Below are 16,419 nucleotides of genomic sequence, written 5' to 3'. Positions count from 1 at the left end.
ATTTATTGCACCCTTTGATTGAGCAAAGGGGAAGCTTAGAATCCATTGCATTGGGACATCGTTTGTACAAGAATAACTCAGTTAAAAGTAGTTGACTACTCTTCTGATGGACTGGGTAGTTGCACTGTGAGCTTGCCACATGGTAAAGCTGCTGTACTCTCCCCTCTCCACCACGTACATACGGCCACGATAATTGGGTTCCTCATACAGCACCCATCTAAAACAGAGAATGAATGGGTTACATCAGGAAAGCATTGATACAGTACAGTAGAAAAAAAAACATTGTTGGTCCCCTTCTGAGCCCCTTTGCAAATTTCACTTGGGAAGTTAGAGAGTGTTGCTTTGCTAAGTGCACAAGACTTTCACTTCTGGGTCAAATCCCAGACAATATTTGTCCAGTTCCAACCTGGACACAGAATGGAAACTACTCTCCTCTGTGAGCTAGTCTCCTTAGTGCTGCTGGTTCCTTCTATTCAACTTCCATGCTCCCCTTTGACTATTCAACAACCAGCCTGGGCCATCCCATCATATTATTTGTGTTACAACAGCACCTAGGAGGTCCCGAGATCAGAACCCCTCATGCTGAGTGCTGTAAACTCACAGTATGAGACCATCCCTGCCCCAAGCAAACTAAATACACTCCATCTTCCTGAGCCACCTCTTAAGCTTAAAACCAAATTTGGTTCCCCATTTCCAGGTCTAATCACTCTCTCTGACTGGTGATAACTGGCCTTCTCACATGTCCTCCTTCTGAGGAATTCCACTAACGTCATGTCTTGGCTGCTCTTTCCCACTCTTTTCTCCCTCTGTTATTTTCTCTCTCCTTTTCTCTAATGAGGCCATTAACTACCATTTGCATGTGGATGACACTCTACTGTAAAGTAACAGAGAGATAGCTGCCTTGGTCTATATTCTATCAAACTGGAGTGCCTTTTTGTTTTGATGCTCTACTGTAAACTGAAAAAAAGCAGTCGAATAGCACTTCTGTAAACTTACTGTATCATTTCATCAGAAGCATTTTTGACATGAGCAAGAGAGGGCAATAATTTCTGATGGGGGGGACTCTGGCTGGGGGCATGGGATGTGGGGTGAGAATAGCAAGGAGGGCTTGCGGTGCAGGGTGGGGCTCTTAGTTATCTCTGAGGCATTCAAAGCGCAGGAAGGGGGTGAGGGCTGGGGGTTGTGGTGTGGGAGGGAATTCAGGTGTGGGGCTCTGAGGGAGACACTGACCTCAGGCACTTCCAGCACTTCCCAGGGAGGGAAGAATCCTGAATGGCTCCTAGGAAGTTGTATCATGTCCCTCTGCCTCAGTCTGCCTCTGATTTGTAGGTGTAGGTTGTACAAAAATCCAGGCCAGTCCCCTCCAACCCGGACCCTCAAATCCCATGATGGTCATGGGGCACCTTTGCTCCAGCTTCTTTCTCTAAAGATCTTCCCCTTTCCCCCCACTGATCTCTCTCAGTAAAGATGTTCTCTTGGCATGGAAGCACCATGCATCACCACAGACCCAGCTGGGCCTTGCACAAGTCAAACACTTCCTGGCCGTGAGAGAATTCTGCAGCTTTCTGCTTCCCCCCTGCCTCCTCCCCCCAACACACTCGCTTCCGACCAAATGTGCTTGTTTGGAGAAGGAAACATGGTGCAATGAAAACAGAAAAATAGCTGATGATATAATAAAAACAAACAAATGTGTTCCTGATAAAAGGAGACCATTTTTTTTTCAGAAAATGTTAATTCGTCTGAAACAACAACATAAATCAAACTCTGTCCAACCCCCACTTTGCAGAAGGTTTCACAGATGTCTAAAAATGTGGTGGGCACAGAAACAGGACTGATCTTACTTGGCACTGCTATAATGAAGGACCACAAGGCAACAGTGAATGTAGCCTCACAAAAGCACCGTGATACAGGGAAGTCTTATTATGACCATTTTAGACATGGGGCAAAGGAAGTTCAGTGACATTATGGACAAAATTGTCAAACTTGAGTGACAGAAGCAACAAACCTATCCTCACCAGGCAATAAACTGACTTTTCAAAATGCTATTGACATCAATGGGAGTTGGGGCACCTCTAAAAATCAGGCTGCATCAGGCATCAGACTTTCAGCACGCTGGTGTGAAAATGTTCAGCTGCGTGACTTGTCCAGGATCAAACAATGGCTCTGTGGGCCAGCTCAGAATCCAGGTTTCACGATTTCAGTCCTGTGCCACAACACCGACTTTCTATGAATAGTCAGGGGACCAATGCCAGATCTATGTGATGGGGGCATGCAGGGGCCACAGACCTTCCCCTAAAGGACTCTGGGATAGTCAGAGCTGAGTAAATACCACTGCATTGTACTGGACGCTGCCTTAGGTGCAGTGGCCTTGACCAAAAGCAGGGTCCCTAGACATCAGAAGGGAAGATCAAACCACTCTTCCACCTCTGGCTGAGCTGCCAGAAAAGGGTTGGAGTCCGGCACTGAGCTGCTCCCTCCTGCTCCAGGCCCAGTGCTAGAGAGGGAGACGGGCAGGCTCATGAGAGAATCCATTTAGACAGGTTGTAGAGCTCTGGAAATCATACTCCTAGGGGCTTCCTGGTTTGCTTGGTCTTAAGGCCTGTCCCAAGTATGTGCCTTGGTCTAAATGATGGTATGACCTGGAGCCCAGCTTGGCCTTGTTATGATTTACAGGGTCCCAGGCTGCCCAGCTTGGGGGTATGGAGAAAGAGCCCTGAAGCTCCTCCCTTTTTTGGTCTATCTGCTATGGGGTTAGAATTAGACTCACACTAAGTGGACTCCCCAGTGTTCTTCCCAGATCCACCCCAGGGAAAATGTTTCCCTAAACCCTAACATTTCATTGCTCAAGATGGTCCTTACCTGACACTGGAGCTGTGCGCACATGCACACACACACGCGCGCACACACACACACACACACACACACACACAACCCTTTTCACAATGTGCGCCATCAACATTTAAATTCACAGTCAAATGTGGTAGCCTACGCCCATCTCTAAGTGCCATATGCTAGTGTTCCTCAACTATTTTTTTTTTATAAACTACCCCTTTAAAAATAAGTACCTCCAGTACTGACACTTTTCAGACACACAACATTTTTTTCTACCATTGCAACACATTTATTTAAACAACTTAATCATAACTAGCTGGTTGGAAGAAATCGCCAATAGGCAATAAACTTGCCATCCTACTTATGACTGTGCAAAAAGGATAAATTAAAAAATTAGATGACCACAAACTAAGTCCAATTTTTATTCATAAAAAAGTTGGGAAACACTGAGCTAATGTACCCTCTGGAAGACCTTGGTGTACCCCCAGGGTACACGTACCCCTGGTTGAGAAGCACTGCCACAGGCCATGCTGGGGAGTTCCATGGGCTTTCTAAGGGAGAGTGAGAAAGCTGGAGCCATCATCATAAACAACCTTCTCTCCCTGACAGCCTGTAATCAGACAATCATGCAGGAGGCTTTCCTCACATGCACAGCAAACCACCACATCCTTTTCAAGCTTTGCTATGCACTAATTGGTCCCATCACTTTCTGGCACCAGTCACAGCGGGAAAGGAATGACCCATTTCGCAAGCCACTCTATTCTTCCAGCAGCAGGAGCAGAACCGAAAGTCAGTTCATGGACTGACTCCTGCTGGGCAGAAGAGAAGAAAGTTTCTATTTGCTCCACTGCCCTTTCGCAACATGCTCACCTTCTGGGCAGAGGGAGTTATTTCCATACTGCTTTGGTAGAGGCAGGGCTTCTGCCTCCTGCACTCATTGGCTTTCATTCCAGTCCATGATATTTAGATTTGACTGTAGGGTAATGTTCTGAAGGGTGTCAGACCAACAAACCCCCTGCACATGGACACCTTCTCCATATCCACAAACCAGACACAGAGCAGAGCAAATGCTGACCCCACAATGTCGCACTCACATGGCTCTGCCTTGATCTGGAGGAGCACCTCTAAAGGGAAGTGTTTGGTCCAGTCTCCGTGCTAGCTAACTTCTTGGTCTCTCTCTTGAACCTGGCCCAAAGGGCTCCAGTTGGAGCTGGCTTTGTGATGCAGACACCTACCTATGAGGTACTGGACTGAGGCCACCAGCTCAGTTCCTATAGGCCACCAAACAACCAACACATGTAGACACTGCTACCCTGGGCTGGATTCAAACCAGCAACCTCAGAGTCAAAAGGCTCCATCGTCTAGTATCAGGTATCTAAAGTGGCTAATCCTCCCAGGCTGCTCATTTTTTGAATACTGTCAACTCTCTAAAAAACTCACCCTAGCGCGCCAGCCTGCCATTCACTGCTCTTAATGCACTATGTTTTAACTGGTGGGTGCCATTGCCTGTCCTAGAAAAAATATGTTCAAGATAAAGACTTGGATGACTCAAACCCTACCAGAGAGAATATCACTTCCTATCTGAAACATGAGCAACCTCTTGTAGATGTCAAGATTACGCAATTTATGTTTAACCTCCCACCCCAAATTAAATGTATAGATCAGGGTGATCCAACTTCCTCCACTGGTGCAACCCCCCTGGCAGGGCTGACTCCCTCTCAAGCCAACGGGAGTCTTTTCAACACTTTTAATGGGACTGTGTCACTGAGACAGCCACCGCTGCACCGCAACTCCAGACAGGCACTGCCATGCCCCGTCCCAAGCAAGGGGACTTATTCTTTTATGGTGGGTGGAAAAACAAACTAACCAGAATGCAGTCTCTCAAGTCAGTATGTGTCCCACAAGCTCCATGGCCATCCCTCCTACAGGCAGCGCTTAATTTGTAATGAAAGTTGTGCCAGGGCTCAAATAATTTTTTTACATTCATATCTAATGCAGCAAGCCCAGAGATGCTGGGGCTATGACCTGCCAAGCCAGAGTTGCTGGCACTCAGCCATGACAACTCTGGCACAAATTAAGCACTGCCTGTGGGTAGCCCTGAAGCCTGGGACCTAGTATGGGTCTCTGATAGACAGCTCTATTCCCTCCTTGGAGCAGCAGACACACGATTGTTTCCCTGAGCCCCTTCTTGCCCCAGAGACTCACCACAGATCTTAGCTCCACTCCAGCGTGGCCTTTGCTGCCCAACATTCAGTCAGCCACAGTCCCCCTTTATGGATCTGGGCGTAGTCCAGCCTTCTTTAATGAGCTGGATTAGGCTCACCTGGTCCAATCTGGGAAGCTGGGTCCAGTCTATCCACAGAGATCCTGCGACAGAATGGATGGAGCTTCTCAGCCTAGAGCGAGGTGGCCAACTAGTTAGGGGCTAAGAGCCAAAGACAGAGTGCAAAGAGCCACATGGATGGAGTGCAGAGAGCCACATATTATATATTTATTTTCATCTAATATGTGGCTCAGTGGCCTCCCCCTCTCCAGAGCCAGGCACCCCCCCGCTCCCCACTGTCACCCACTCCCCCACTCATCCCCCAGAGCCAGGCAACCCCAGTCCTCCCCACCCTAGCTCAGTGCCCTCTCCCTCCCAGAGACAGGCACCCCCGCCACCATCGCTGCTGCCACTGCTGCCATGCACCTCCCCCACCAAGCACTGGGGCACACACCCAGAGCAGCTGATGGCTCTCCTGATGGCTCTGAGGAGAAAGCGCATTTAATGGCTCAAAGAACCACATGAGGCTCAAGAGTCACAGGGTGGCCACCGCTGGCCTAGACTGAAAAATGACTAGTGGTTTTCAGCTCCCCACTTAGGACACCTGAGTTGTAGAGAGTGTTGAGCATTCGCCCACTGACAATTACAGCCGTCTAAGTGTCACAGAGGTTTGGCACCCAAAAGTCTAAAGTGTGCAAAATCATCACCTTTAAAATACGGGCCAAGGAAGGGTCTTTAGGCCTCATCCAATTCCCACTGACAACAAAATTTGGATCAGGCTTCTGGTGCACGGCATATATCACACTCCTCCCTCCCAACAGAACACTTCTGAGGACTCGGTTTCCTTTGATGTTACCACACAGTTCATTAGAAGGCTGTCTTGTGGGGAGCTAGCTTCACTGTGCTTCAATACACCGCCCAGCAGTTGCATTCCTTGTGTGTCCTGGGATTACTTACGCTCCATCACCATACACTTTGATCGCATTGATGCAGTTCTTTTTCCAGCCCTTCCTTTGTAGGAATGAGCAATCTTCAGTGAACTCCATGCAGTGACCACTAAAATGGCTCCCATCAAATATTTCAATTCTGTAATGTTCTCCGTGCTGGGAACAAAGGGATGTGAGTAAATGCAAAAGAAAATGCATCACATTGTTTTCCAGTAGTAAAAGAAACAGAAAGCAAAAAGGACAGCTCATTGTAGGAAAGTGGGAGGGGGGAAAAACAACAATAACACTGCCTATTCATAAATGCACGCTCACAATAAACACAATACCCACCCAAACGCCCCCGCGAACATACAAAAGTCTCTCAGAAACAACTTACCCACAGAAATGCTCACATAAGCTCCTCCTCAAAATATACTTCTACAAATATTGACATACCTACTTAACTACTGTTCACCCACAAATGTACTGCTTACGCTTAATTTATCACATAGACCTCTAAACCCCCTCTCCCTACCAAACAAGTACTAACCCTATTCAGAAAGATGCACCCCATACAAACAACACTATAAACACAACCGTTTCCCGCACTACATATAGACTTAAGAAATCTAAAAATGCCGCACACAAAATATTGGACATTTTCATGAACAAAAGTATAAGAACATAATGCAAAAACTTAAATAACAAATCCAAAATATACAGAAGAATTAGATTATTTCCCCAGTTTGTACTTTTCTTCAGTTCCAATCATATCTGTGATTATTTACATAAATGTTGTGCCTTTTTTAAAAATAAAATTAATAAACTGTCTCAAATTCCTAGTTATGCAAGATTTCAAGGGTGAGTTGAGGTAAATACCTTTGGGGGGAAAGTTGCTGTCTTCTCCATGGATATTTGTGATGGAGTTAGTCGAAAGAACTTTTTTTTAAGCAGAATTCAGAGAATACCTAATATATTTTTCATATACTTTGCATTATGCATGAAAAAGCTTTGTTGCAGTGCCAAGAATCCCATAGCATTCTCCAGCAGTGGAATCTTAGATACCATTCTTGACCAAACATACTTCAGTGTAACCATTGCCTGAATTATTGAAATATTTGTAAAACTCATTCATATAAGAGTGATGGAGCACGGGCCTGAGGGAATGAAAAGCAGTCATGGCTACTGGCCCATAGAGGTTCAGTGGGTCTCCAAGGATCTGGAAACCAAGTTCTGCATTAAACTTTGCAAACCACCCCAGCACAATAAACTCTGCCATCTGGGGCACTGCACTGGCATGCCTTAGGAGTCGCACTGAAAAGCTAGTATAAAGACAGCCCTTTCCCTTAGTGAATGAAAAGCCCTGGTTCCAACATCACCCAAGGAGATCACATCCATTACCCCAAAGATATACATTTACCTCAGCTCAGGCCAGACTAAGGGAGTGATGGATTTCATCCTGGCTGATGTGGTCACCCATCCAGCAAAATTAGTAAATCAGCAACAGGCCTTTGCGGGTGCCAAGCAAGAAGAAAAAAGATAATTAACACTACCAAGAGGTGGCAGGGATCAACCAGTGGGCCACCAAGCATAGGGCTACAGCCAATCTTGTATATGCATAACACACTTGAACAGGGTGACACTGTACAGCCTTCATTGTGTGATGTATCAGTGTCTCCTGGCCCCAAGCAACATATTGCTGGCAGTCTTCTAAGTGCACTTTTGTGCAGGATCATTGAATCACATACACCACCCGGCAGTATTGGCTTGGTACAGCTCCCATGGATATCTTCTCAGAGCAGCTTAAATGTAGCAAAGGTCCCCCTCAGCAGCTTGGCTCCTTGGCTGACAAATCATTATGTGCTAATGAGACACTGAACATATTTACTAGAGAACTGGGTCCTCAGAGGACCTAGTCCAAAGAGGCTTCTGCTGACATAGTCTCACTTTAGTTTTCTGTGCTCTGGTCAGCCAGCTTTCAGGAGTTCCAATATGAGCTGCCTGTATATGAGTAACGTTGGATTCCTAAATTTGAGAGGTATCAGAGAGGTAGTCGAGTTAGTCTGTATCTTCAAAAGACTTCTTGTTGTTTTTAAATTAAAGAGGAAGGTCTAGAGTCTTGAGAAGTATGTGTAGTCTTATATGAATCTCCTGGGGAGTCCACTCTTTCATGCTAAGTTTTACACAAAACCAAAGAAAGCTAAAACCCAATGAGATTAAGTGGCTATGTCAACCTGTGAGTGACCATAATTTGTGAGTTATCTTCTATAATCATTTTCCCATCAGTAGCAGGTGAAGTTGGGGTCAAATAGAAAGCTCAACCAGGTTCAATTTTTTTTTCCTCTAGCTGCAAAAACCTCTCCGTTAAACTCTCCCCTCAGAGTGGGAAAGTCTCCATGCTCTTTTTGTTTGCCTCTGTGTGTGTGCGCGTGTGTGCGTGCGTGCGAGAGAGAGAGAGAGAGAGAGAGAGAGATCTGGGCCGTAATTCAGCGCTGCTCAGACACAAAAGATAATGGGGATGACATTGCCAGGAGCCTGAGAACTCTCCCACAGCAGCATTCTTTCCGATTTGCACAGAAGTTTGTGACTCCAAAAACCTATCTTCTCTAGACACAGAACTCATAGTGGATGTCATTGGGAACTAGGCAGACATAGGGAGAGCAGAGCAAAATAGCAGCATGGAGCCCTCTCTTGGGCACAGAATCTTGCTATTAATTTGCATGTAAATGTTTCATAATATTTAACATTACAAAGAAATGCAGGTGATGCTGTAGGGGCCTGGCCCTCCCCTATAAAAACTCAGCAAAAATCACACTCCATTAAAAATGCTGACTTCAGAGACATACTACAGAGCTCCCCCTTGTCCTGCAAAACTGGGGAAATTGTTAAGCTATTTTGTGGCCAATGCAGACTGTCCGAAGAGGGTCAACTTTCTCCAGAATGCTAGGTACTACCTAACTGTGTATTGTTTCTATAAAGCTCATTTTCTCAATATTTATTTATACTTCAGCTAATCTGGAAGATAAAGACACAAGTGCAACCTTCTCAGCCAGGTAATCCAGCATCAAAAACAAAATTTCTTAGAAACAAATTGAAAATTGGCACTAACCATTCCTACAGGCCTGCAGGCGCCCATGTGATCGTTATGGCTGTTCCAACAGTGGAAGTCAGCATATTCCCCATGCTCCAGAATGTATTGCTGTCCTTGGAAGTTTGGTAGTTCAAAACAGATCCAGGCTCCACTCTGTACGCAGATAGAGTTCACTCGGTTCGTGAAACCTCTGTCTTGGAAATTATCACAGTTCCCACAGACTTCCAGCTTCCTGCCCGTAAAGTATTTGCCCTCATAGAATGTGATCTGAAATGAGGAGGGAGAGGATGCTGTATTGTGGTGCATGCAAACACTGGCTGTTTGCCTGTACTATGCATTGTTATTCTGAGCCGATGGGAATCTCTGGTTCTGTGTCCAGCCAAAGAAGAACCAGTCACTGGAGGATTTGTTTTAATGAGAATTGTAACACAGGTCAAGTTTATAACACTGCCTATGTCTCCTTTCTCTGGCTGTAAATATAAATGTTTGAACAGGAAGCTCCGCTATCAAAGTACACCCCATTCTAGTCACTCTTTGCCCTTGCTTACAACTTTGCTGCCACCTGTCCACATTCATTGCTAACAGTATCACTCCATGTTCTTATGCTGTCTTATCCCAACCTAGGAAAATTCCTACTGTCCCGGCCTAGAGCAGACTCTGGCTCTTTAGTCCAAACTGAGGACCAAACAGTTGTTTTTTGTACTTACTTTTCCCGAACACTGAGACATTTTCTGCTGGAAACAAGCCAAATCCTGAGCAGAAGCCAAACCAAAAATGTGAGCTACAGAAATGTTGGATACCCCACTATATACCAGAGGGGAGAGGGAAGGCTGGTATCGCGAGACCTGCTTAACAACACAGCAGTAATAGGTGGCTTTCAAAATTCATGCTTAGTAGGCAGAACTTCCACTACCAGGCCCTGCTGAGTCCAGAGTTTTGATTTAGTGCATATCATTTAACAAAACATTTGCTTGGCAGGGATTTGACCGATTAGTGTTGCACATTTAGAGCTCCTTTTAGAAGGTTTTGTTTTTAGAATGGGCAATAAGGAAATTAGAAAAAGGTGGCTGCTCAGAAGTGGGGCTGCTTTTATTGGTGTTTTCGTCTTCTTCGTTTTAAATGGGCTGCTGTTTTCCAGCTAATTCTCATCCACTGAGGATGGAAAGCCAAAAATGAGTGTCCTTGAAGGACTCCTTATGATAACGATTTGTTCTTCATCCATCAAAGGAAGTGCTTCTCATCCATCCTTAAAACAGCCTGAAAACCAAATGCCTCATCCCCTCTGGTGCACAGAGTCTGTTCTTCAAACCTCACAAAATGTATTAGTTATTTGTCTTTTTTTTTTTTGTTAATGTTCTAGTATTTCAACACAGATGCAGCTAAGCATCAAGATATACATAACTGATTTGGGATTAAAATGCTTCCCAGGAGTTTTATGTGCAGGCACCACTGACGGTGTAAATAAAAGATTTCGCATATACCAATAAACTAGCGGCCCTGTTGCAGAGACACTTGCAAGTGGAAGTTGAGATGAAAGGAAGTTCTAGACCGAAACCTGTTGTAATACACATTCAAAGGCTATGGTCCAGGCCCCGAACTGGCTGGGGGAGGTGCTCCATTGAGGGCTGGGCTAGGCCCCACACTTGTTGAGGTTTAGGGGCTAAGGCTGACAAAGGCGGGGGGGTTTCAGTGGGCCAGGCCCTGCATGGTTGGAGGCAGGGATCTTTTGAGGGCTGGAGCAGGCCCTTCGTTGGCCAGGGGAGAAGCTGGGACTGGCATGATATGGGGGGCCTCCATTGCAGGGGCTGGGCTAGGCCATGCGCTGGCTGGGAAGGGGCTGCAGCTGGCACAGTGTGGGAGGGGGGAACATGGTAGAACCTTGCCTGGACAGACAGACAGATGCAGTACAAATAATATATATGATATGGCTCCCTGGGCATATAGCTACGCATTCCATAACCCACAAGTTTCTTAAAGGTGACCAGTGAAAGAAAAATGAAAGACTTATTACTTGTACTGCAATAGTGGCTGTAACCATGAACAGGCCTCATTTGAGCAATGCTTTGTACAAACGTATAGGAAGACAGTCTCCTACCCAAAGAGTGCACAGTCTTAATAGAAAATCAAACAAAGAGATGGAGGGCAAAGAGACCAACCGACTTGTTCCTGGTCACACAGCAAGCCTGGGGCAAACAGGAAGAGAAGGTAAGTGCTCTACTTCCCGGTCTACTGTGCAAACCGTTAGACAACAGTGCTGACACCTCCCAATTTTTTCATCTTTCTTTATGATGTATAAAGGAAGCCAGAAAAATGTGGTTTTTGTGTAACCCTGCTATTAATGCCAGATGCCTGCCAGAAGGGCTGGGTTCAACTCCTGTGGGGTTTTCCTGTAAAGGACACAACCAACCGGCTCGAGCCTCCACCCAGTGGCCTGGGACAATTTCACCCCCCGTGCTGGGTGCCTCGCAAGCACAGAGTCTGAGATAGAAACAGCTTGTTTAATGACCATAACCTACCCCAAGGTTACAGTGACAGATGCAGTATATCTAAGCAGAGACAACCCCTTTACCAAGATACCATCCACATATGCAGTAGAACCAAATCTTTTGCTGGGGCTCTTGGCCCTTTACCCCACACACAGTTACAGGGTATATCTCCTGTGGTGCAGTCCCAAACCCAAAGCCCACAGATACATCACCAGGGCAGTACTAGCTGTCCACTTGTCTGCAGCCTCCCCTTGCTGCCACCGGCCGCCCACCGGTCACCATGGCCTGCCACCGCTCCTCCTACCGGCCACCTGCCGGTCGCCGGTCGCCCGCCGCCACTCGCCGGTCACCTGCCGTCGTCCACTGCCGCTCCTCCTACCGGCCACCCACTGGTTGCCGTCGTCCGCCACCGCTCCTACTGGCCGCCCACCATCATCACTCCCAACCCCACTGCTTGGGATCGCCCTGAGCCAGAGCTCTGTGATTTGAGCTCTGCCTGGCCTCAGCTGCCACTTTGTGATTTCAAAACAAAAAGCAGTCAAGTAGCACTTTAAAGACTAGCAAAATGGTTTATTAGGTGAGCTTTCATGGGACAGACCCACTTCTTCAGACCATAGCCAGTCTATACCCCAGGAATACCAATCCTGGAACCTTTCCTTGCAACAAAGCCCGCTGCCAGCTTTGTCCACATATCTTCTCTGGAAATACCATCACTGGACCTAACCAGGCTACTCACAGAATCATGGGCACTTTCTCATGCTCCTCTACTAACATCATATATGCCATCATGTGCCAACAATGCCCAGGTGCTTTGTATATTGGACAGACTTCTAACTCCCTTAGACAAAGGGTCAATGGGCACAGAACAGACATCAAAACACTCCAGATCCACAAACCAGTTAGTCAACATTTTAATGGAATGGGGCATTCTGTCAATGACCTAAGGGTATGTGTGTTACAGAAAAGAAATTATCGCTCCGTTTTGGAAAGAGAAACATCTGAGCTGGCTTTTATATTCAAATTCGGCACATTAACACATGGTTTAAATCATGATGGGAACTTTCTGAGTCACTATAGGGGCTTGTCTGCATACTTGGCTCAATCTAATTCTTGACCTTCCCCCTGACCCCTCCACTCTCTGATTTGCTCACCTTGATTTTTCTGATTTGCCTTCCTTGCTTACTGTTTTTGGTTCTCTGTGCCTTAAATATTGAGTCTGTTCTGGTCTGAAGAAGTGGGTCTGTCCCACGAAAGCTCACTGAATAAACCATTTTGCTAGTCTTTAAAGTGCTACTTGACTGCTTTTTGTTTTGATAGTGTATAGACTAACACAGCTTCCTCTTTGTGATTTCAGCTCTTAGTATCTGTAACATGGGGTCTTACAACCACCCCAGTATCCAACTCTATCTTTTAACACAAGGAGAGCATAGTCAAGCCAGGTTTATAGCTATATGACCAAGGCATAAGCAGAGCCAAGCCACTCAACTAGCTGGCTCAACCAGCATCCCTCTTTTTTTTCTTCACAATGCTTTAAACTAGGGAGCCCTGTGTAATCAATGTCTTACACAGCTATGGCGACTGCCCTGTCCCCCCACAACAACCCAGAGCATTGGTGAGATCTCACAACTCCCACACTAAGTGTCAGCTTAAATTGTGATTTTACAACTACATGTTTAAAATAGACCAAATCTCATGGCTTACTTGCTACCCATTAGGCTTTGCCTGAAAAGGTATCACACATGCACACCTTTGCATTCTTATGCAAATGATCTCTGGGAGACACATTCCTCCCAGCCTCAGTATCACACCTGCAGCCCTTTGTATTCTCATGCAGATGACCTCTGGGAGACACATTCCTCCCAGCCTTCAGCAGCATTGTGTTCCTTCTGCCACATTCCCTACCTCTGTTTTTTTTGTTTTTTTTTTAAACACATTAGACAAATAGAAGAAGCTGCCATGTGTAACCAGGACAAAAGGGATAATTTTCAGATTCTGAGGGAACTTTATTGAATATAGACCTTGTGTACAAGTAAAATTTACTGCAGTGGCACAACTGCTTAATTGCAACTGCACCCCTGTGGCACGTCAGTGGAGGTACAGTGACATTTTCTCCCATCGGCATAGGCACACCATCTCCCAAGAGGCACTTAGTGACACAGCTAAGCTGACCAAAATGTTGTGGATTTTTCACACCCTTGAGCAACATACTTATGCCAAACTAATTTCCGTGCATAACCTAGGCCTAAATTTAAACCTTATTGAATTAGGTTTAAGACACTTGGAATCCTGTTCTAGCAATGTAGATGGAATATACGGGTAAAGGTGTTAAACCTGTTGCTGTCCAATTACAAACAATGAGACACAAGATCCAGGGCTTGGTATACAGAGACTTCAGCCTGCTTAGCACACTAAAATTCTTGTAATTGTTTATTAAAGATACAAAAAGAAGGAAAAGTGATTAAAGTGTTTGAAATGTAACCTGTGAAGTAAGGTATTTTTTTAGCAACATCACTTGTTGCTGTTCCCTCTAGCTGCATAGGGTGTGTCTACACAGCAAAGTTATTTTGAAATATCAGTCACTATTCCAAAATAACTTTGTGAGCATCTACCCAATGCAACCACTATTTCAAAATAATTGCAAAATAACTGATGGCTTATTTTTGAAATTGGTAAACTTAATTTTTTGTGAAATAGCACCTATTCCACAATAAATATTTTGTAATAAAGGCTGTGTATGCGGGGACTCAGCAAGAGAGTGTGGAATAACAACAAGCTGTACACTCACACCAAAATGCAAGTCTACAGAGCCTGCATCCTCAGCACCCTCCTTTATGGCAGCGAGACTTGGACCCTGTATGCCCGCCAGGAAAAGAGGCTGAATGTCTTCCACTTGCGCTGCCTCAGGCACATCCTTGGAATATCATGGAAGGACAGAGTTACCAACACAGCCGTCCTCGAGCAAGCTGGAATCCCAACCACGCACACCCTCCTCAGGCAGCGTCGACTCCGCTGGCTTGGCCACGTCCACAGGATGAACTATGGAAGGATTCCAAAAGACATCATGTATGGTGAGCTAGCCTCTGGCAAAAGACCCCCCGGACGCCCCCAGTTGCATTACAAAGATGTCTGCAAGAGAGACCTCAGAGAGGTAGACATCGAGCTGGACAACTGGGAAGAACTAGCAGACGACCGCGGCAGATGGAGGCAGGGGTTACACAAGGGCCTTCAGAAGGGCGAGTTGAAGATCAGACAGCTAGCAGAGAAGAAGCGAGCGCACAGAAAGCACAATAAGGACTTGCCAGACACCCACTACATCTGCAAGAGATGCAGCAAGGACTGTCACTCTCGTGTGGGTCTTTATAGTCACAATAGATGCTGTAAATGAAGTCTTAAACTGAAACTTTAAAGGGCGCGATCCATAGTCTGTGCAGACTGAAGGATGCCTACTACTACTACTACGCGGGGAATAGGGACTATTTCAAAATAAACTATTCTGGAATATGTTGGCACGGAAAACGTTATTATATTCTGATCTCATAGAGACATTGTTTTGTAAATGAATGCTTATTGATGTTCTCATAAGGTTCAATATTGAATTTAGCATCGTTAGTGAATCCTCCTTAATTTTTAGTATTGTTTTGTTAATGAGATCCTGTTCATGTTCTATACGACAGAATAACTCTACCTTCCTGTAATTTACTTTTTGTTAATAATCTATTGGTACTTGACCTCCTGCTCAATAGGGAATTACCAGAGCAGAATGGCATAAGACCAGTATGAATTCAGTTTGAGCTGGGGGAGTAGATAAGGGAATTATGAGAAACTCTCCCCTGGTTTGTTGGGAGCGGGTGAACAAAGGAGGAGAGAGGTACAAGTATTGCACACTGCTTGTTGCAAGGGGTGCAGGCTTTGAGGAGAGATCCCCCTGCACCTTACTTGGCATGCCAAATAAAGATTCTTCTTCCACTCTCGGTGTGTTATTGGGCCAGCGTTGCATACCGGGCACGAACTGCCACTGTGCCACCTTAAGAAGGAGGCAACAAATATTTTATTCCAAAATAATTATGGTGTGTAAACAGTATTTTGGATTAGAGCCCCTGGAACCACTGCATCTGGGGCCTTTCTAATCCAAAATAGCCTCTGTTGTGTGTAGACACACTGTTTCAGAATAAGTTTTGTTATTCCAGGGCTCCCCTGTAGTGTAAACACATTATTCTTATTTTGGAATAAAGATGCTATAAACTATTCTAGAATAACAATAAAATAAAAATAATAAGCTATTCCAGAATAACTTTGCTGTCTGTGGCCATATCCATATAGATTTTAAGAAAGAATTGCCCCTCCCCCTGCATTCCCTCTTGCTTCACACTCTCTTAGATGACATTAAAGATGTTACCTCTGAGGTGGAAAGGACCTCCAGCCCCCTGCCCTCACAGCAAGACCTATAACCATCCCTGATGGTTTTTTTTATTATTATTAATTATTATTATTATTAACTTGCCCCCTCAAGGTGGGAGCTCACAACCCTGGGGTTAGCAGGCCACTGCTCCAACCACTGAACTACCCCTTCCTGCTGGCAATTGCCTTTTCAGGGAAAAGGGAAATGAGCTGAGATGGGCCAAGGCTATCATTGGTGATACCATCAAAGTCCAGGGGGAAAAGCCTCTTTGTTGGTCATTCCAGGTGGTAGTTGGAATTCAGCTGGAACCTGGGGGGTAGCAGTGTCATCTGGGCCATTTCCTTGCTGATCACTCTGATCAGGACACTTCTCAGGGTCAGCATGCTGAAGGCCCAGGGCCCCTGGAAGGAGTGGGTGAAGCT

At 45.6% G+C, this 16,419-nt stretch overlaps 1 protein-coding gene across 1 annotated transcript; it reads right to left on the bottom strand.

The window, feature by feature from the left end:
- Positions 1 to 81: 81 nt before the first annotated feature.
- Positions 82 to 9,840, bottom strand: CRYGN (crystallin gamma N). The gene is made up of 4 exons (XM_074986319.1): positions 9,820 to 9,840; positions 9,131 to 9,379; positions 6,053 to 6,198; positions 82 to 217 (listed from the first exon to the last, which is right to left on the bottom strand). The coding sequence occupies exons 1-4, from the start codon at positions 9,838 to 9,840 to the stop codon at positions 82 to 84; spliced, it is 552 nt and encodes a 183-aa protein (XP_074842420.1).
- Positions 9,841 to 16,419: the final 6,579 nt, after the last annotated feature.

Source organism: Carettochelys insculpta, chromosome 2, assembly GCF_033958435.1.
Source record: "Carettochelys insculpta isolate YL-2023 chromosome 2, ASM3395843v1, whole genome shotgun sequence".
Taxonomy (NCBI): Eukaryota; Metazoa; Chordata; order Testudines; family Carettochelyidae; genus Carettochelys; species Carettochelys insculpta.
Note: the sequence above shows the minus strand (reverse complement) of the source record. Positions and strands in the feature narration are given on the sequence as shown.